Source organism: Pipra filicauda, unplaced genomic scaffold (genome assembly GCF_003945595.2).
Source record: "Pipra filicauda isolate LSUMZ 115617 unplaced genomic scaffold, ASM394559v2 scaffold115_size4368891_pilon, whole genome shotgun sequence".
Classification (NCBI taxonomy): Eukaryota; Metazoa; Chordata; class Aves; order Passeriformes; family Pipridae; genus Pipra; species Pipra filicauda.
In genome coordinates, this window is record NW_024103607.1 from 333,384 (window position 1) to 354,734 (window position 21,351).

A 21,351-nucleotide genomic window follows, 5' to 3' on the forward strand; every position below is an offset into this window, starting at 1 on the left:
CCTGCGGGGCGGCCGCCGTGCCGCCGGCGCCCACCCGGGGCTCCCCGTCGCTCCCCGCCCCGCGCGGAGGCGCGGCGGGCGCCTCGCCGGGCCCCGCTGCAGCTGCCGAGCCGCGCCGGACAGCGGGAGAGGGCGCGGGCAGGCAGGTGCCCTCCTCCCGAACCGCTCCGCTTCCCGCCGCTGGCATCCCCGCCGCGCCGCACGGCGCTGGGCAGCGTCGCCCAGGCAGCTCCCGGGGTCGCCGCCGCCGCCCGCCGCCGGGGGCAGCCCCGCCGCCCCGATGGCCCCCGCCGCCCCGCCGCCGCCCCTCCCTCGCCGCCGCCGGCCGCGGCGGCCCTAGGGGCGTCGGGGCCCTGCGCTGCCCCGCGGAGGGGAGGCGGAGGCGGCGGCGGCGGCGGCGGCGGGGCGGGGGCGGAGGCGGAGGCGAGGGGGCGGTGGAGCGGTAGCGGAGCGGCGGCGGAGCGGGAGCCGGCGGCGGCGATGGACGAGTCGTCGCTGCTGGACCTGCTGGAGTGCTCCGTGTGCCTAGAGCGTCTGGACACCACGGCCAAGGTGCTGCCGTGCCAGCACACCTTCTGCCGCCGCTGTCTGGAGAGCATCGTCAGCTCCCGCCACGAGCTGCGCTGCCCCGAGTGCCGCATCCTGGTGGGCTGCGGCGTGGACGAGCTACCCGCTAACATCCTCCTCGTCCGCCTCCTAGACGGCATCCGGCAGCGGCCCCGCGCCGCCGGGGGCGCCAGCGGCAGCCCCAGCACCGCGGCCCCCACGTACCCCCAGCCCGCCGCCGCTCCCAGCGCCGTCGCCGCCGCCGCCGCCTCGGCCGCCGCCAGCCTGCGGGAGCTGGCTGCCGCCAGCCGCAGCGCCCTGCTGGGAAAGGTGGGTGCCGGGCCGGGGCCGGGCGTGCCGGGGGAGCGCGGCCGGGCGTGCGCGGGTTCCCGGTGTGCCGGCGGGACGTCCTGCGGGCGTCGGGGGCTGTGTGCCCGCGCGGGGGGCTCCGGACGGGCGCCGCCCCTCGGACTTGCGGCCGGCGATTGCGGTCCCCCCCCTCGATCTAACGGTGGGAGGCTCGGCCGGGGGTGTCCTCAAAGTGCTCCGGGCGGCCGCTGGCGGCGAGAGTGGCCGGGACAGCTGCCGCACCGACGGGCCCCAGGGCCGCCCCCGGTGTAGCAGAGCTGGACTTGCTCTCGGTGTTATGAACCAGAGTGCCTCGAAAGCGCTTTTATCCGGCGTGTCGGGCTGCGCCAGGTGCCTGTCAGGTGCGGGCAGGAGCTGGCTCCCGCCCTCGCGCAGCCTGGAGAGTGGAAGGTGGTAAGAACGCTCGGCCGATCCCGTCCCGGCGCGTTCCTCGCACTCCCGAGTTTCCCCCTCCGCTCCTGGGGCTCTGCCGGTGCGGTCAGAGCCACACAGAGCCCTCCTGACAGCTGGAACGGAGTGGGGTTTGAAGCTGAAACTTCCCCTCCCAAGGGAACATAATTTCGTTTTTATGTATAAGGTGTGTGATTTATCGAAGGCAACTACTGCAGCATATGCATTTTATTTTTTTAACTCTGCAGTCGAGTGCCCGATCTAGCGCCCTTTAAAATCCGTGGCAGGGGTTTCATTGGCTCAGAGGGGACAAGATCAGTTTCTCCCAGTGTTCTGTATTACCGTTTAATTCGATCTGATAAAATTTACTGTTAGACCCCTTCAGGAGAATTTGCAATGGAGATACTTAAGACTGTGGACTTCATCTTACTTCTAATGTCATATATATACTGGATATGTTTAGTTGCCTTTGATCTTTCATGAAATCCGCTTGAGCTGTAGTTTAGTTTACAGGCTTTTGATTTGGAAAGGTCAATGCAGAGATTCCTTGTGAGGTTGTACCGCTATAGTAAATTTTTCAGTTAATTTTTTTTTTTTCTGAGAGAAATGAATAGACCTGTACCAGTGTTTTGAAATTTTGCCTACAGGAAATGATGGCAAATGCCATACATTGTTCCATAAAATTCAGTTTTGGAGTCTGAAGTGAAATATGCTTGGCAATATTTCTGGAAGGGTAGATCCTTTATTGTTGAGCTGTAGTCTTCAATGAACATCAGGTATTTCATAATGATTTGTCCAATTTAAAGAAGAAAGGCAATGGGATTCTGCCCTCTGCTTTTTTGGTTGTTTTTAGGCTAAACTTCGTGCTGCAGCTTCATCACAGCAGACAACTCCTGTCTTTTTGACTTTCTGCACTACAAAAAGGGAAGTTTGCACTCAATAGGTAGTTTAAAGTACAATGTCCCACAGTCTGGTTTGAAGTTCAGGTAGGTCTTCTCCTGTGGGAGGCAGGCTCTGCTTATTACACCTGCAGCGTTCATGTTGCTGGGGCAGGGTCTTGCAACCTGACCAGGCTTTTGTGATCATCCAACAAGAAGACAATCTCTGGTTATCAAGTCTTTAAATCCTAGTCAAGCTTGGATATTACAGGAGGGTGCGAATGAAAGGAAATGCTTGATGCGGAAAGTTATTTGCAAATTTTTAGGGAAGTTGAGTTTTCATTATTTTACCATAAATTGGCAGGCTTTTAAGAAGTCACTTCCCTACCCATTATTGCAGATATCATGTAGTAAGTAAAAGCACATTGCATGCTATCATTTTCTGGCTTTGATTGAATAGCACTTTGGTGAACATCGTCAGTTCTGTTTCTTGTGAGGGTTGTTACCCATCTGAATTTGACGGAAAGCAAAGTTCCATGACCTGAGAATTACATTTTGGCTTTTATGGTTAACAACTGCAATTCCTTTCTCTTTCTGGGGTTAATGGGTGATTCTGGGATGGTGGGTCTGCTGGGACAGTGGGTCTGTGAAACTGTTTGCTTGGCCTTTTGACTGATGGCACAATTTTATCCTGGAAATCAATGCAATGTGCTTGATCCTTACAAGGTTCATTACAGTGAAAGAAAGTCTGAACTAATCTGCTTTTAAAAAAAGCAGCAGGGGAGAATAATCCTCCTTGGAGCTGCTGATACAGCTGATTGCTGAGCAGTCCTGGAGACAAGAGTGCAGAACCTCTCTTTGAACTAAACAATAGATGGTAAAATCCAGGCTAGAATCAGGCTTTTTGAGGTTGATACGGAAGAGCAGAATTGCATCCCTTTCTCTCTTACACTGGTCTTTGACAGCTCAGCTGCTTTGAAGAGAGTGGAAGTGATTCTTTCTAATACACACACACATATATATATATATTTCAGAAATTGCTGTAGATTTGCTGCCTGGGGCTTAAATGCAAATTACACTATTTTACTAATTAATACCTTTCATTTTAGGTAATGCAGTATGTAGAATGGGACATACCATTATGAGCTTTCTGGTTAGGAAGGAAACTGCTAATTGTGAAGTGTAATGGCAGAGAGCCAAGGTCACTTCTATCAGACTTTCAGTCTTGCCGAGATCCTTGGGCTGATATGTTAGAATCACACCAGGGATCTGTTTCTGCGAGAGTTTTAATTAACCTTAGAAGACAGAGCAGGGTCAGCCCCTGTGTTGCTATTATGCCTGTGTTTTGCTTTTGCACCTTATACTTTGGGGAAGTCTTCTTTGCATAGATGGCATTTTCTAAAATCAGCAAATGTTGTTTATCACTTTGGAAAAACTCTGGGGGGTTCGTATTTCTTTATTAGGTCTCTGGTTTTTCTTTTCCTGTAGTTTATCACAGACTTGGTTTATTCAGAGTGCTAAAAGTCAGTATGAGAGGGTCTGAGCTGGGAGTGAACTGGCACTGGTGCTGCTCGTAAAGTTGTCCAAGACTGTCCTTCAGAAATACTACTGAAATCCTGGAGGTGTTTTAAGATATGTGGTATACATCTTCAGTATGAGAGATCTGGAAGTAGTGCGTACCTACTAATACATGCTTTAACAATGTTTGGGATTCTGTTGATATATAATGGTATGTGACCTTTGGTAAGCCAGTTAGTGACCCAGTGCCTCTGTTTTAGCCTGTAAAAAACAGTCATTTTCTGAATGGTATAGCATATTTGAGATGTTCACATTAAAGCTGCTGTGTAAATGCAGAGTATGGTATTAGACATTATAAAAGGGTCCGAGTGCTGAAAGAGCACACTGGAAGAATGAAGGAAAGGAAATCCAACAACTGTGTGCTCCCCTCAGGGAACAGAGCAGGAGGCTAAGAGTGGTTTATAATGGTAGGCGCATTACACACAAGGTTATAATTTATTGGCTCCTCTGTTTCCATTACCACTGTCGAATTGCTTGGGGAATTCAGGTTCTGTCAAAGTAAATGGCTCCCTTAGATTGTTGGGGCATTATGGTAAATCCACCTTCTTTACTGAGTGTGGTGTTTGGGTTTTTATTTAACAATTATTGCAGTTTATAACTTTTTTTTTCAGCAATTCGCAAGATCTAATAGCCAGCTAAATGCATGCAAGTCTTTAGTAATTTCCTCCTGAACCAGGCGTCTTAAACTCCAGATGCGGTGCTTATTACTTGCTTGCTCGTAATACAAACTGAGAACTACATTTGCATGAAAAAGAAACAACCTAGAAAAACAAAACATGTCTCTCCTTTTTCCCAGAGGAGAAAACATGGCCAAAGTGATGGATAGACATGTGGTATGTTATCAGATGGGTTTATAGGTAACAGTGGAGAGTAAGATGTGCACATAAGGAAAATGATGTGTCAGCATGCTTGAGTGCAGTGACGGATGGGCTGCGCTCCCCTGTGTTGCACTGGATGCTTCTCCCATGTATCAGCTTTGCAGAGCTATTTCAGTGTTTCAGGTGGAAAGCTGCCATTTGCTAGCCCTTGGCTTCACGTAAGTTTTGCAAGCAGAGGAAGCAATGCTAATTTGCTATATAGGCTTTTCAGCTGCTCTGTTTGTAGAAATTCTCCAAAAGAGACATTTCTTACATTTTTTGTAAGAGTCTTGCCTTATCCTAGACTGGTTACAGTGGATTAAACATGAGTAGATCTCGCAGTTTTTCTCCACCACTGTGTTTCTTTCCTTCTTGGATACATTGTCTATCAGGTAAAGATCCCACCCTGATTTACACAAGAGGAAGCAGATGGAGTCTGGTGTTTATATGCATTTATGTATATTACAGCAGCAGTGGATTGTGTAGGGGACACATTTTGGCAGAGGAGACTCTTCAACTTGGCTTTTTAATGGTTGAATTTGCACAGACAGGAGTGCCATTCAGCAGCATGCCATGTACGTAGACCCATGGATTTACCTTACTTTTGTTCATTCTTGCTGATTTATTTGCTTCTGATGCCGTAGTTTGGCTGGTCAGTGCCTGAACTTTGTCATAAAGCCATGCAAAAAGGAGTGATGTTCCATATGTCAAAGGTTCTGATCTTGAGGATTTTTTTTTTTTTGTCTGGCAGATGGCTAAAAATGTGTTTTGACACAGGAGATTAACTACTATACTTAAGGGTATTGTGAAAAATATAGCCAAGAGTATTTAAAACCCCAGCAATTGAAGCTGTCTTCACAGAAGTGAGTGAGCGTAGGAGAGGGGATTGCTGAGGGGCTGCATCAGAAAAATTCATCATTCTGAACTCTTACATTTTTCAGAAAATGTGCTATTTGCAGGTATTATCTTCGTGTCCATTATATTTTCCAGAAACCGAGTATTTTCACTCATCTTTGGGTGATTATGTTACCTTCTTACTTGCAAACTAGAAAATTGCATGATGGACCTAATGTGACCAAAGCGTGCCAGTACTGACAGTGAACTACTTCTTCTGGATTGAGATGGCCAGCAGTGGCTCACTCACACCTGAAAAAGTCACGGGGCAGTGGAGAGGGCTTTGTGCCACTAGCCCTACACCCTCCCTGTTAGTTTGTGTCAGTGTGACATGCCTCTGTGGGACTCCTCTTGATGTCAAATGTGAATGCTAAGTTTAATCCCTGCACGTCATCCTTCTGAATGATTCATGATGAAAGCTGGTAATGCTTAGGATATGCCCATGTTTGGTAGCTGGTTACTCAAAGGCAGATGGATAGGCTTGCTCGACTCAGCCCTAAAAATCTTGTGCACGTTTTAACCCTGGCAATTTTTGCCCACCTCCCCTAAATCTCTGCTGTTTGCTCTTTGGAAAGATGGTGCTGCTGTGGTTTTAAGGCACGTGCAGAACATGCTGACAAACTGAATGAACTTTCCAAGCTTCACATTTCCCAGCTGAAAACTTGTCCCAGTAGTGCTCACCCACCCTCAGGTGCTTCTCAATCTTCAGAAGGATGCTGCCCTACAAACACAGATTTATTACTAAAGAGGCTGGGATTTGGGGAGATTAAAAAGCTGAAGCTATGACGGTTGTTTTCTGCCATTGAATAGGGTTTGGCAGAGATGCTGCACTTTATTTACAGGGAGCGTTGGTGCAGGGATGCAGTGATGTGTGCTGTGTATGGGCTGTAACAGTACACTGTATTCCTTGTTTCTAATCTTATCAGTTCATGTTCAGGCAGACTCCTGGTGCTGGCTGGGTGCCCAACAGGTCAGACTGGCTTCAGGCACTGGCTGTTAATGCTGGGTGCCTGTACTTGCAGGTCAGGGGGAGGCTACGCGTACTCTTTCTAGACAAAGCTGTGTCCATGCGATCAATAAGCTGCCACATAAAATGCTACAACAATATTTTATTTATGCCATGGAGGATTTTTTTCTCTAGGAAGGTATTTTCTTACAGTATAGAGTTGTTTTTGTCTGCTGTCTCATAATTTTAGGTTAACAATCCCATTAGAGTTTCAAGTTGAAAAGTTTGTCTGGGTACTTCTTGAGTTTTGCACTGTTGTATTTATACTGTCCCTTCTAATTTCACTGTTCTGTTCAATATTTCATACTGTTTCTGTTAAGAAGCACTGCTTAAATTTCAGATAAAAACCATAGTTCGTTCTTGCACTACAGTAACCTACCTGTATATATCTTTGACTGTGGGATGCCACTTTCTTTTGAAGTCATAGATCACTCTTAGAAGCCTTTCCTTGAGCTTCAGAAGGCATTATAACTAATATTTCACTCTGATTGATGTCTTTAAGCATTGCAACATTGTAATTGCTGACCTCTACAGTACTGGATTCATTCAGTGTTCAGGGAATTTGTGACTTCTGCGGACCAAAACAGCTCAGGATGCACGCGGTTTCAGCTTCACTCATCACATATCAAGCTGAATTTTTGCAAGCGTTTTCAATATGGTCTTGTTAAAATCTGATATTTTACAACAGGTTTTCCCAATCTGGGGTAAGCTGTCATGAGAAGAACCCAAGATTAGTTCTAATAAGACATGAGAGCCTGGACAAAGATAAACTACAGGATTTGAGAAAGCTGCATGACCCTGGCCTTGCCCAGCTCCCACAGCAGCTGTGCTTCTGCAGCTGGGGAGGGAGCGATGGGGAAATACAGTGCCAGCTGAAAGCTACCTATTTATCCCTAGTCTTGCACCAAACCAAACTGCTTCTGGTGATAGAAGTGTCTTGCATGGAGCATAGTGATACTTTGGCTGGAAAGTTACTGGTCTGACCATTATGGAAAAGAAAAAAAAAAGGGAAGAGTTAAAAAAATGAGAAAAATTTCTTTCTAGTGCATCATGCAGATGGGCCTGGGAGCAGGTTCTCCCCGTTTACCAGCCCCATATCCTCTTTCTTCTGCCAGTTTGAATTCCTCTGACAGCTTGAGCCATGCCTTTTCCTGACTGTACAGGGTGGCAGGAGGATTGCTGATGTGCTAGTTTTACTCGCTTGGCTCTGGTACCATCTTCCTCAGCAGTAATGTTAAACTTGTTACCTCCTCTTTGTGGTAAGTTTTGCTCATGCTGCTAGAGCGTTGCTGAAAAGCCTTTAAAATTGTTTGAATAGCTTTTAAAAAACCCCAGAGCATGTACCTAATAATTTAATCTCATTGTCATTGTATGTAATTTGAACATTTTTATTTGGTTAGAAAGAATAAACATTAATTTAATGATATGTGTACATGAGATGCCTCTTAGTTCAGGGGAAGAACAGAAGGAGGGAATATTACTTCTGGTGTTAAAAAGATGTTTTGTTTTCAAAAACAGAGAGAAAAATGTAAAACATCTGGAATCAAGAGCACTTTCTGCCCAGTCTTTTAAGCCTAACTTCCAGTGGTTCCACAGAATTTGCTGCGCACTGGGGTCACCTGTGAACTCAGGCAGTGGGCAGGTGAATATCTGCCCAAAGGAGCTGATGGAGCTGTACCTCTCTGCTGCCCCTCTTCTGTGGGTCACCGGAAGGACTTGGCACTGTGCTCAGTCTTCCACATCTGCAGGGCCAGCTATTGAGGGGTTAAATAGTGAAAACCACGGTGGGGTTTGTCTTATAACTGTCTTCTGGCAGTTTCAAAGCATGGCTTAGCCCCTGCTGAAGTTTGGCTTCTTGTCCCGTCAGAGTGGTTGGGATTTTCTGGGGGATGCATGTCCTCATGAATGCTGTAAAGCTGTTTCTGCAGCAGCTCTTCATCTTGTCCTGCTTTGGAAACAGGAAGGCTTAGCTGTCTGTTTCACAGCACTGGGTGCCAGGAGAGGGAAGGCTTTGGGATTCACTAATTAAAAAAAGAGAGAGATGGAACTGTTTTCTTTCCCCGTAGTGTTTGCATAATATAATTCGACTCAGGAATGCTGAGGAATTTTTGTCTGCTCGCAGTGGCGATGGGACAAAGGTGCAAAACCCTTTCCTGCTTTGTGGCATTCAGCCTCATTTTGTTTTGAAGATACCTTAAGGATTTGTGGTAGGGAGGAATTTGTCCCTTGTGTTGGCTGTCAGCAGGAATGTGATTTATCAGACGAGTGAAACTAATGCTGTATATAGTTCAGGAGTGCCTTTCTCTGCACAAAAATGGTGTTTATTGAGAAGAGGTTGCTTCTTAGTCAATGCTTAGAGTGTGTTTCTGCTGCTACAGCACCAGGCATGACAGTCTGATTGTTCAGGCAAGTTAGCATTAATTTTTTTTTCCAAGTTTTTTAAAGATCTGATCCAAACCAATATGAATTTGCCGTTGCTAATTTTAGAATGGTCTGCTTGCATGAGATAACAAATCCCAGTTTTACTCTAAAGACAAAGTATTGTAACAGAAGGCTGGCAAGATTGTTATCGAAATGCTAATGATCATTTCTCCTACAGTCTCAGTTATTTTCAGAAGGAAGACTAGAATAGACACATAATCTGAATAATATTGATTTTAATATGTATTACTGTCTCATTAAGCTGTTACAGTCTTTCCCTTTCTGCACAAAGGTTCATTAATTGCTGCAGTTGATGTATCATTAAAGTGGGTTTAGGTGCAAGATGGTTAGAGGGAAAGAGAAATCTAAAATATTGACTGTGCAGTTGTGGATGGATTTTGGGTAAAGATATTGTGGTCCTAACCAAACGAAGGGGACGTTGCTGTGTTTATTGTGCTGCCTCCTGATTGCCTCCTGTGCAACAGCCAAGAAATCAGCCAAACAGAGGCACTATCGTATTTACTTTCCCAAATTATCATTTCAGTAAATATTATTGAACATGTTTATTTGTGAATTAATTTCAGGATAATTCAAATCAAAAACTCCTCTGTGAGTTACTATAAAAAGACATCATTTTATGAATTTACTTTTAAATTTCTAATTTAATTTTGAAACAGTTTTTAGCAGGCTGCCTCTTTATTGGCTGCCTTCATATGTGTTTTGAAATGCTTTTATTGCAGCTTGTACCAGGTTTGCAATATTGTCATCCTTATAAGCAAATCAATACATTTTAATTTCCAGTAACAGTAATAATTTATGAATTTGTAATTATTTTAACGCAGTAAAGTAGAATGAATTAGAAGGAAGTAGGAGGAAGGTTTTGTTTTGATTGATTGTGTTTTAATTGACTTAACATTTATTTTTCTGTAAATTAGACACGCACAAATATATGTATATATATGTAATATATATATCTCCCTGAATGTATATTTTTTTGCCAGAAAGGCCTGCTCCATGTGTTCTTCTCATGTCCATATCCATTTCAGTAAACTGTGCATTATTGTCACTGTGTGCCAGACATGGGTGTATGTTGTGTCATGGCACAGTGGCTGGTCCTGCTGCATCTCTGGACGTGTGCCCAGGATGACCCCCCATGTTGGAGCACGCGTCCTCGAGGGATCATAGGGGTGCACACGCACAGCCTCCTCTTGCACCCCAAAAATACATATCTGTGCTTGTTGTGTGCGGGAGAAGGGATGTCCAGCAAGGGATTGGCTGGAGAGGAGGCAGGGGAATAGGTACCAGCCTACTGCAGGGCACCTGTCACTTGAGGATGCTGAGACTTCTTGTGTTGGGCTCTTCTGATTGTCACTGCCGAGCTGACTTGTGATTTTGTGCTAAAATGTCATGAGATGAGACTCAGAAATAGCACAGGCTTTCCTGGCAGAAGTGTGGGCTGCAGCACGTTGAGTGGGCAGGATGCATCAGTGCCGTGGCTGCTGCTCCTTGGCCAGCTCTATGTGGGGAGGGTGCAGCAATGTGGAAGAGGCAGGCGAGGATGGCTTTGAGTTCAGTCCAGAGCATCTTGCATTTCACCCAAGAGTTTTTTTGTGGAGATCCTTATTCATTCACATACTTTCTTTCTAAAACAAAATAATGAAAAACCCTTGGAGAATACAGTCATGCACGTGCGTCATACAGTAAAATAATAGTTGACAACCATGAGATGAAATATTTTTGCTTATTCTCTTCTGCTTATAGGTAATCCTGGTGTTAGATCATAGTGGAAAACATTTGATTATTTATATTTCACAGTCATGAAGCAATGTAAAATCTGAACCAGTCACACCTTTTTTAATAATCAGTAAATTATTTTCTAAAGGAAAATATTTGATTTATATTGCAGAAAAGAGTATTTATTTTTTCCTCGCTGGGGTTTTATTGGTTCTTTTGATGAACACAGGACTTCCTTTTATATGCAGTCCGACTCACTTTTATCTGAGTGTATATTTTCATGGTGGTCACTACTGTTAAAAATAATTCAGTGCACTTTAAAGAAGGGGCTGTGTAGGTTCCAGCATCTGTGATAATATTGTTCAGCCAGGGAGAGGTAATTTTGTGCTTATTAACAAACAAAAACTCTCTCACTCATCCCTGGCTTCTGTTTTCTAAGCAGGTGGTGGCCCATGTGAAGAGTAGTCAAAGCAGTGTCCTGCCCATGAACATGGGAGGAGAATTCAGGGTGCACAGAGGTGACAATAAAAGAGGCACAGTATGGAGGAGGAGATGTTTCCAATGGGTGATGTTCTTCAATTCTTCGTAGTTCTTTGTTTTTCATCAAATGAGGCTGAAGAATTCCAGGAGATATTCCATTTATTCCAACCTCCTTAATATATTTTGGCTTTTTGTCAGTTAGATTTCATACAAAATAGAAGTTTAAATTCTGCCATTCTCAAGTGAAAGGATGAGAGGGAATGACCTTAGTTGTAGCAGGAGAGGTTCAGATATTTGAAAAAAAATTTTCACTGGAAGTGGTTAGGCATTGGAGTTGCCCAGGAAGGTGATGAGGTCACCATCTCTGGAAGTGTTCAAGAGGCATCTGGATGTGTCGTTTGGGGATATAGTTTAAGGGTGATTATGGTGGTGCTGGGTTGATGCTTAGACTAAATCATCTTGAAGATCTCATCCAACCTTGGTGATTCTGTGATTCTCTCAGTGATACCACTGTTGCAGTGGTGGGTAGTTTCTGCACTAGGATACTGCCCTGTCAGAGGGGCCTTTCTTCTTTTTAATTTAGTCACTTGAGAATGAATTCATCTGGTAATGAAAATTGTGATGAAAGTGGGTGGGTTTTTATAGGATCTTGGACATAGGAGAAGCTGTTTCATTTAATACTATCCATAGCTATTGGAGGGAAACTTTTTGTTGGTACAGAGGCTGGGGTTAAAAGTCTGAGCTCACATTTAAAATGAGAGATAGCAGGAAACTGGATGGAGTTGAGGTTCCTCAACTGATCTGATGCTTTTGATGAACATGTGCTTCTTTAATGAGTCAACTCATGACTTAGAGGTTTCGCTTAGTGATGCCAGTTCACCGAATAAGTGATTCCTGTTCAGTACTGGTGAAATAAATAGAAGCCAAATGCTGAGCGAAGACTGTGGTCAGTCTGAAAGTGTCTCATTAGTGTGTAAACTCAGTGCAACTGGCAGCAAGCAGATAAAGACCAGAATGAATCTCAAGTAAAACAATGTGTTGCTTTGGGGTTTTTTTGTTTTGTTTTGTTTTTTCCTTCCCTGAAAAGAACATTAAAAGATACCTCTATAGCGATATTTCACTTTTTGATGTCACGTAACTGCATACTCAAGAAAATAATAGTATGGGTAGATCCTGGCCATTGTACTGTTCAGTATCCAAGCTGTTTAGCAGCTTTGTCTGAATGAGCTTCAAATAAACACCGCTTTGGTTTTTGTGGCTTTTTTCAGTAATTAATGAAGGAATGTGAGTAATCTGCTACTTGGCAGATCTACTCTTTAGGACTCTGACTCAGTTTGGTGGGAGGTGTGAGAAATCACTACTGTAGTAAGTAGCAACATCGTAGCACCTCAATAGAGCCATTTTTGAGAGTGTTGCTGGAAGGCAATAGTCTCCTTCCTAGGAAGAAAAGCTCAAAAAATGTCATTCAAATACCTTTGCTTCACTGACCTGGAGCAAATATTATTCAAGATAATGGTTTGCAATGATGGAGTCGTTGTATTACTTCATTGTAGGTCTGTCAGGTGTTACTATTTTCTGATCTGCATGCCATGAATAGATTTGCTTTTTCCCTTGTATTTCATGTGTTTGCTTTCTCTGCACATGCAAGAAGCAAAAGGGAACAATTTGCCAGTAATGAAGGTCTCACATGGAGGCTGTGGCCCCATCACCATGTTACCCATGGGTTCAGGCCCTGGAGGGCTTTGCTGTTTCTCCCTTTGGGGCATGGGAAGATGTATTGTGTTTCCACTCAGGCTTGATGGGAGGTGACAGCCCAGGAAACCCCCATGGCCCACTCTGTGTCCCTGTGGTCCCATGCTGCCAGTGCTCCCTGCCACTTACAGCTGCCTAGGCAGCAGCAGGTCAGATGTCCCCATTGCCATCACCCCTATGATCCCTTGACATTATCTCTGCCCCATTGCCATCACCCCTTTGTCCCAAGATCCCCCTGCATGGGGCAGCAGACAGCCTGTGGTTCAGAACTGCTTCTGAGCAACTCCAGATGCTCCCTACCCATTTTGCATGTGAGCAGCATTGGAGCAGAGGAGGACCAAATTAATGGTCAGTGTTCAAGTGGAGATCAGCAATATGTGGTATTACTTAGGCTTCTTGATAGGGACCAGTACTGTTCAATATCTTATTAATAACATAGTGGGATTGAGTGAACCCTTGGAAAGTTTGCTGATACCACCTCATGTCAAGTGGTGCCATTGATATGATTGAGGGAAGGGATGCCATCAAGAGGGACCATGACAGGTTTAAGGAGTGGGCCCATGTGAATCTCATGAAGTTCAGCCAGGCCAGGTGCAAGGTTTTGCATGTCTGGCAACCGCCACTATCACTACAGACTGGGCTACAAATGGATTGAGAACCACCCTGCCAAGAAGGACTTAGGGATACCGGTGGATAAAAAGCTGGACATGAGCTGGCAATGTGTACTTGCAACCCAGAAAGTCAACCGTGTCCTGGCCTGCATCAAAAGAAGCATGACCAGCAGGTTGAGGGAGGTCATTCTGCCCCTCTGCTTCACTCTTGTGAGACCCCACCTTGAGTACTGTGTCCAGCTCTGGGGTGCCCTGTACAAGACAGATGTGGACCTGTTAGTGTGGGTTCAGAGGAGGGCTGGAACACCACACCACAGACTGAAAGACTTGAGGTTCTTCAGCCTGTAGAAGAGAAGGCCCCAAGGACACATTATTAAAGCCTTCCAGTACCTAAAAGGGGTGTATAAGAAGGGCCTGTAGTGATAGGACAAGGGTGGATTTAAATTAGATGTAAGGAACAAATTCTTTACTATGAGGGGTGATGAGACACTGGAACAGGCTGCCCAGAGAAGTTGTGGATGCCACATCCCTGGAATTGTTTAAGGCCAGGTTAGATGGGGCCCTGAGCAACATGGTCTACTGGAAGGTGTCCCTGTCCATGGCAGGGGGGTTGAAGCTATATGATCTTTGAAGATCCCTTCCGTTCCAAACCATTACGTGATTCTTTGACTAAGACCAGAGAATGGGCACAGGAAATAGGATGTGGCAGAAACAGCTACAGATAGTGAAAAGTAAATATTGTAAAATGCACGTCTGTGTGTTTTGTGAGGTTACACAATGTTAGTTGACATCTCTGTTCTTGATTCTTTAAACATCTTGATGCAGTATGAAGATGCCACAAGGTAAATTGCATTTTTGTGCTGAAGGGTTTCTTTGGGTATAGCGCTTCCAAATTGAATACAGAATTGAATAAAAGTGGAGTCATTCTCTTATCTGTATTCCATCACGACTTTGCTGGAGGAATTCTTTTGATTTGCAGAAAAGCTTATAGTGGAAAAATCGTTTGACATTCATAACAAGGATAGTCTCATCTTTAATAGATTGTTTAAATTTTCCAATAAGGGTGTTGTTGTTTTTCTGAACAATAGTAGTAAATTCTTGACCTTATGTTGCCAGTTCTTCAGTAAACAAAAGTATCTTTAGTTTATGTTTCTTAACTCCACAGAATTCTTTAGAGAAAACAGTAAATATCAGTGCTCCCTTTGTGGATGAGAAGTTAAAACACATCCAAAGTGACCTACCACCAACACAGCAGAACCAGGGAGTGATCACACGCCTCCAGACTGGAACACTGTGCTGTTGTGACACTTGATGCACTCAAGCTCTTGTCATCACCCTCGTGTTTGTAAGAAGCGTGACAGACATTTCACACCAGATTTTCTTCTGGGTAAAGAGCTTTGATAAGTTTCACCTCGTTTGCTGTGTGGTACAGCTCGACTTGGCCTGTATCCAAGTTTAGTCATGTTAGTTACTGAAATTATTTTTCTGTTCTATTTCCTAGTATTAAATTGCTGTAAAATTAATTGGAAAACTACTATTATGTACCCTGTTTCTTTCTTTTGTCTTCACATTCTGTGTCTTTTTTGTTTGCATGTGTTTATTTTTTCCTTTATTTTCTCTTCTATTGCATCAATGAAGCTTTTGTTCTCAATTTTCATGTCATTTGACATATGAGAAGCCAAATAAAATATTTCACTTTTCTGCTTCAAGTTAAAAAACAGTTTTTATGCTGAACAATAACTGTATTACAAGGAATCCTGATGTGCCCTCAATGCCATTACAATATGTTGAATAAAAGGTAATTTAATGGAAACAGCAGAGCATTTGAAAGTTCACTGCATGAAAATTGGATTTTTGCCTTTTATTATTTACATTGCACCTTATTCATATTTAAGGCCACAGGGATTATCATCCTTCTTAATGGCTTTATTTAATAAAGACTTTGCATTTCACAGTATAGGATCTAGCACAGGCTTCAATCTGTTATCAGGATTTCAATTAACTAGCTTTAGCTTCAGTTGACCTATAAATCCGATAAATATATCTAAATAATTAATTTGCTTTCACTGGCTGATAGTGGCTACTTTTACATAGAGCTGCTAAATACTTAGCTGCTAAATGGTACAACCATGCTCATAACTTGCTTTTATTATTATTTCTAAAGATGACATATGTCTATTAAAGTGACTGGCTACATGAGGACCAATCTCTCAAAGTAGAAGACCTTGTAGAGGAGCTGTAGTTATATGGCTGAGGACCATTGCTGCTGGGCTTCAAGTGCACTCGGAATTTTGGGAGGAGAGGTTAGGAACAGGTGGATGTCACGGATCAACACATGCCTGAACTGGTGTGAAGGATTTTGCATTATCCTTTGATCATGGCTGTGTATGTTGTGAACCAAGGTTTGAACGTAGCTGGTTCCTGGATGGAAGAGTGGTGATGTAGAAGTCTGAAGGAAATCCTGTTGCTCTTACATTTGGGTCTTTACTTCACCTATGCAGAATCATGCATCCATGGTAACTTTGAAGTCAAGGCTGGGTTTTTTTGAGTGCATTTAAATCTTCTTGCTAAGTATGCTAAACAAATAATGATGTTAACAATTTTTGCTGCACTCTTTTGGGTGTTGAGAGAGACTGAGATTTTATTTTAAGTGAGCCTGATAAGCAGACAGGCTTGAAAAAGGGGGCCTCAAAAGCACAGAGATAGGGTCTAGCACTTTCCATATTTCCTCTTGTAATTTTTTTCTCTGCACACCAAAATATTGATACCCTGAAGTAAGGAATCAGTCTCATGCCGAGCACTGAGGACAAATAATTAGTTTGGTGGGACTCATGCAGCATGAACATACAGCCAGCCAAGACACCCATGAAAAGTACCACCCTTGCCCCAGAACAGAGCAGCAGTCAGTACCCTGCAGCTGCAGGCAGCAGCACATTTGTGCCGGCACTTCGGAGGTGCAGACAAGTGCACTCGGTGATTCACGTAAGAGCAGCAGGATGGCATACAGTCCTGGCGACTGCGGAAAAGTGCTGTTAATCTGAGATTCCTGGTCTTTTCTAAGTTATTCCTGCTGGGTTGTGCCCTGAGGAGGGAAGATTTGAAACCCTCAGAGACCCGCAAAGACCAGGATGCGGGTCACATTTAAAATGCTTAAGTTGCAATACCTAAAGCTTTAAAAATATTTTTTACCTATCAGTGCATGATTAACTGAGTTTATGTACTCAAAGAGAAATGTAACATTTATTAAACATAGTTCATTTAGACATTTTTGGCATTTGGTATGCAAAGATTATGCATTTTTCCCAGGAGTTATGCTAATTATTTCAGCATGATAACTTTAATTTTGAAAGGGCTTTTCTTTGCTAAAGGGAGGGTTATATGTGCATGTGTACAAGGAGAACTTTAATTAAAATTTCTGTTCTCCATTTTTTCAGGAGTTTAAAATGTACTTTCTCTGTGAGTCAAAAAGACTGCTTATATTTATAGGGCTCCAAGGGTTAATGTGTGAAAATGAACACATTCAACGTTCTATTACTGACAGCTCCATTGTGTTGGCAAAAGAAAAATATGAAAAACAGCCTCAATTTACTTCTCTTGCTAAACAGTATTTTGTTCTGTATTGTTAGAAGAAATCATTCCATATCTGGAGAATATGGAAAACATGGAAATCATGATTCTGTCTCTGCTGACCTTAATATAATTTTATTTTCAACTGTTTCTTTCCTGGTCTTCCTGAAAGGCTTGAAATAGAAACCACTTTATTTTTCTGAGGAAGGTTGGAGAATTTGAAATGTGATTCTCATTTTTGGTACCTACTGCAACAGATAAAATAGGGGAGAGTTCTCTTAATGTTTGTCTGTACATCTGGACACTGGGAAACTGATGCTCTTAGATACATATGCCATGGAATAATAGTGCATGTTCTGTAAATTTTCAAAATATTAATAATTTGGTACATTTGATTTAGCCATGGTGTAGGAGATTGTTGCCAGTGTTAGAGAATTAATGAATAAACTGGGGGGGCGCAAGAGGGGAAGGCAAGACAAGAGTTTGTGTCAAAGCTCCATCTATTCCTTGTAGGTTCTTACAAGTTCTTCTGAAAACTTGCTCTATGAATTTGAATGGAAAAGGAGAAATCCTAAAAAAAATCAGTTTCTTTCCTCATAATAGATGTTGTTGTTTAGTAAAAATACAACTGCTATAAATCAGTACTTGTCCGGAGTAAACTCCACCCACGGAGTACACAGTCCTCCAGAGAACCCAAAAGAAGGGACACCAGGGCAGTTTCTCTCCTTGAAGCCTATAATTAAGGATGCTGTAATCATTTCCAGGGAGACATTCAACTGTGCCTGCACCGCCCTCTCCTGTTGCAATCCTCCCAGAAAAGTCAGGAGGGAATAAGTCCCTCTGCTGCTGCAGCTGTCTCAGGTTTCCTTTGGTGGTGCTCTTGATGGGGTTGTCACCTGTCTCTCTGAAAGGGTTAGGATTTGCCACCTAGAAGTTATTTACTGAACCAGTAGGCCTTAAATATCATGCACATGAGCAATACAGGTCCAAAGAAACCACATCATTGGAAACTCCTCATCTGCTAACCACCATCTGGCAAGCAGCTCCCGTAACAACAAGAAAAGCAAATAGGGAAGAATATAAATGTTTTGATTCAGGAGCTGTATTTTCCTTTGAAGTTTGATAGCAAGGGGTCAGTCTATTAAGAAGGAAACTTTGGTCTCACTTCAACTCACTCCCTCAGTGAACCTTTGTTTTGTTATTTTAATTTAATATAAAACTTTGCTATTTTAACCTTAACAATAACCAATGTTACGGATAGAAAATTGTCTGCTAAGACAGATTCGTCTGTAGCTAATATGAAGACTCTATTGCTCCTTCTGTACAAGACATGTACATCTTTCTTTTGGGTGCTTGTGATCAATCTGTTTTTCTGCTATTTGCCAGTGGAAAGGCCCTGGCTCATTTCTTTCTTGTGAATCATGTTTTGATTGTCTCGTTTCCTACTGAAGTGAGTAAAGTTGATCTGCACATACACAAACTGTAACTTCACACATACCTTTGCTAAGCTGCAATGCATATTAATAAAATTTCTAAAATTATCTTCTACCGTGAGCTTATTTAATGCATTAAAGCCCTATAAATGAGTTAAGAATAAATGATGGGGTTATCCACATTCACTACTTCCTATGAGATGCATTTATATGAAGGATTGGAAGGAGGAGGTAATATGCCCTGGGTTTTTAGCCCAGCCAGGTTGTGGGTCCCCCAGCGGGGGGACCAGGACTTGTGGGAGCATTAAGGAACATGCAAACTTGGTAGGATGCTAACAGCCGAAAGGGTCCTTAAGAGAGACCTGTAAAGAAGTACTGAAAATAGGCTAGAAATGCAGCTGACCTGCCTCACGGGCTATGCAGAAGGATCTGGGTCTGAATATGAAGAGTGTGTCCCTGCACATTGCTGGTAGATCACAGAATCATGGACTGTTTGAGGTTGTCAGGGACCTCTAGAGAACACCTAGTCCAACCCCCCCACTCCCCTGCCACCAGCTGATTAGGAACATAAAGTGAGATATTGAACAGCACGAGTGCAACAGAGACTGTGCCAGGTCATGGCAATGAAGACAGTGGCTTCAGAATTAAGCAGTCCTTAAAACTGTAAACCTGTTGTTCTTCCACTGTTAGGAGCTGCACCCCTCTTTGTTAATCTTTAAAGAATGCTTTTGGCTAATTTCTTGATTGGGTGTGTGTTTTAATGTTCATATCTGTGCTATAAGCAATTGGAAGCCGAGTTGGAAAGTGAAAACACTTCAGCCACTTAGCTGTGAGAGTCCTTCTTTCCTTTAGACTTTGGAAATTATCGCCTGTCCTGAAAATTTATAGCTTGGCTTTGCTTTGGGGCTACTGTGAGTTAATCTGAAATATTTATAGCCATTATAGTTGTTTGACAAACAGGTTCACCAAATAAGAGAGAAATCGGGAGAGCAGATTAATAGCAGGGAGTCCTTTGTTTAACTTGGCAAGGCTCATCATAAACCATCAAAGCAAGCAGTCAGTTTGCAAGTAGTATTGAATGGATGAATATTATAAACAAAGAGGTCACCAAGTCTTACATTGCAGTTTTCCTCAGAAACAGAAGTAAGAAGGGCTTGCCAAACAGCTTTAGGACTTGAATATAGGTGTTTTATGTATTCAAAGCATATGGGGTTCATAACTACTGTTCCCTTTGGTATTGGTGAGTTTTCTCAAAATACAGGAAGGAAATGAGTCTTGAAAGAGCCCAGAAATGGCACACAGTCCATCTGTTTGCTGAACCATTTCTTTAAATTAATTCCATTGCTTCCCAAGTAGAGTTGATAATAGGATGTTGAAAACAAGAGTATTTCAGAACCAATTTTGAAAGCAGTTCCCAGTGGCCTGATATAGATGAAGGTATTGTGCCGATAATTCCCCATTCCCAGGTGAGGTATTCACTTAAGGCCCTACTTCAACAGAGGCTTTAAATGCATACTTGTGTTAATCTCTGTTACAGCAGTTTTGCCTGTGGTTAACTCTAGTACTGTGTTCTCAATTAAACATGTGTCTGATGTGTCCTCTGCAGAAATAAAGGGCTAACTTGAGGTTAGAGATAATTTCCTCTGAGTAGCTACTGAACTCTGTTCGGGCTGTACCTGTCTGCATCTATTTAGCACAAGGCAGAGCGGTGACTTACATCCTCCTATCAGGAACTGTTTAAGAAAACAGCTGAAGTCTTCCACTTGACTAATTCATATGAGAGGAACTGAAGGAGCTGGGAAAAGCAGGACTATACAATGTAATCTTGGGGTTACTGCTCTTTGTCAGCTGTTGCAGGGAGCGTGAGCATTTCAAGTGTCATAGGCATCTTTAATTATATATGACTTACTTCCTGAAATATTCATAAGAAATGGAGATATGAAGTGACAGTTCTGGTTGGAAGGTATAAAGGTTATTCTTAAATATCAACACGGTGATTTCTCCTACCAGATTCTGCATCTAGCAAAATAACTGGTTTGCTGTGTTTACAGAAAAAAAATGTCAAAACTGTTCTTTCACCCGTGAGTCCTCTTTCACCCATGCCTTCCTTGCCATCCCACAATAATGATTGCAGTAGATGTGTCTTAATGTCCTAAGTGCTGCAGGTGTGAAAAAATCCTGGCTCCTTATGGGGAGCTGGGGAGTGAAGACAGGGATTTATAGGACAACATAAGCACGCTGCAGAATTCAGAAGCAACTATACTCTTCAATTTCAGGTTTGATGAGTCCTGTGAGCCCTGCAGGACTGGTAAGTCCCGAAAACCATATGCTTAGCAAATTGAGTGAATTCCAGCCTGAAACAAATGTAAAAATAGAGGAACTGGTTTTAGCACTTTGGTTTTTACTGCCTGTGCTTACATTAGGATTGTGTTAGAAATAGGAACACTAAACTTTTACAGCTGGCAACGGGTGGAGGATGATGAACAGGAGGATTGTGTTCTGGATGTGCAGGGGAAAGGCAAGATGCAGGCGATGGGACTTAGAGTGTCTGCTGCTTAAATGACAACTCATTTAAGTGTGGGCCAGCAGTAACCCCCTACGGGCAGTCATCAGTCATTTCTGCACACTTGAGGCTGTCACTGGCTCGGCGTGTGTCCTGCTCCCAGCCCCTTATGTGCTGCTGTCATGGGGGGGTGGTGAAAGGGGAGGAAGGGTGGTGTTATCTTGGTGAACCAAACATCTGCAGTGTCGTTCTAGTCCCCCATCTCTGGGAGTGCCTTTCACTAAATTTTGTGTCTCATCTATGCAAGCAGGGAACAACCTCTCTGCAGTACA

At 43.4% G+C, this 21,351-nt stretch overlaps 1 protein-coding gene across 1 annotated transcript in view; it reads left to right on the plus strand.

Moving 5' to 3' along the window:
• The first annotated feature begins 480 nt into the window (after nucleotides 1–480).
• Nucleotides 481–21,351, plus strand: part of SH3RF3 (SH3 domain containing ring finger 3) — a 256,876-nt gene continuing 236,005 nt past the window's right edge. Inside the window, exon 1 of the mRNA XM_027743512.2 lies at nucleotides 481–876. Coding sequence (XP_027599313.2) covers nucleotides 481–876 — 396 coding nt within the window. The remainder of the gene's footprint in view (nucleotides 877–21,351) is intronic.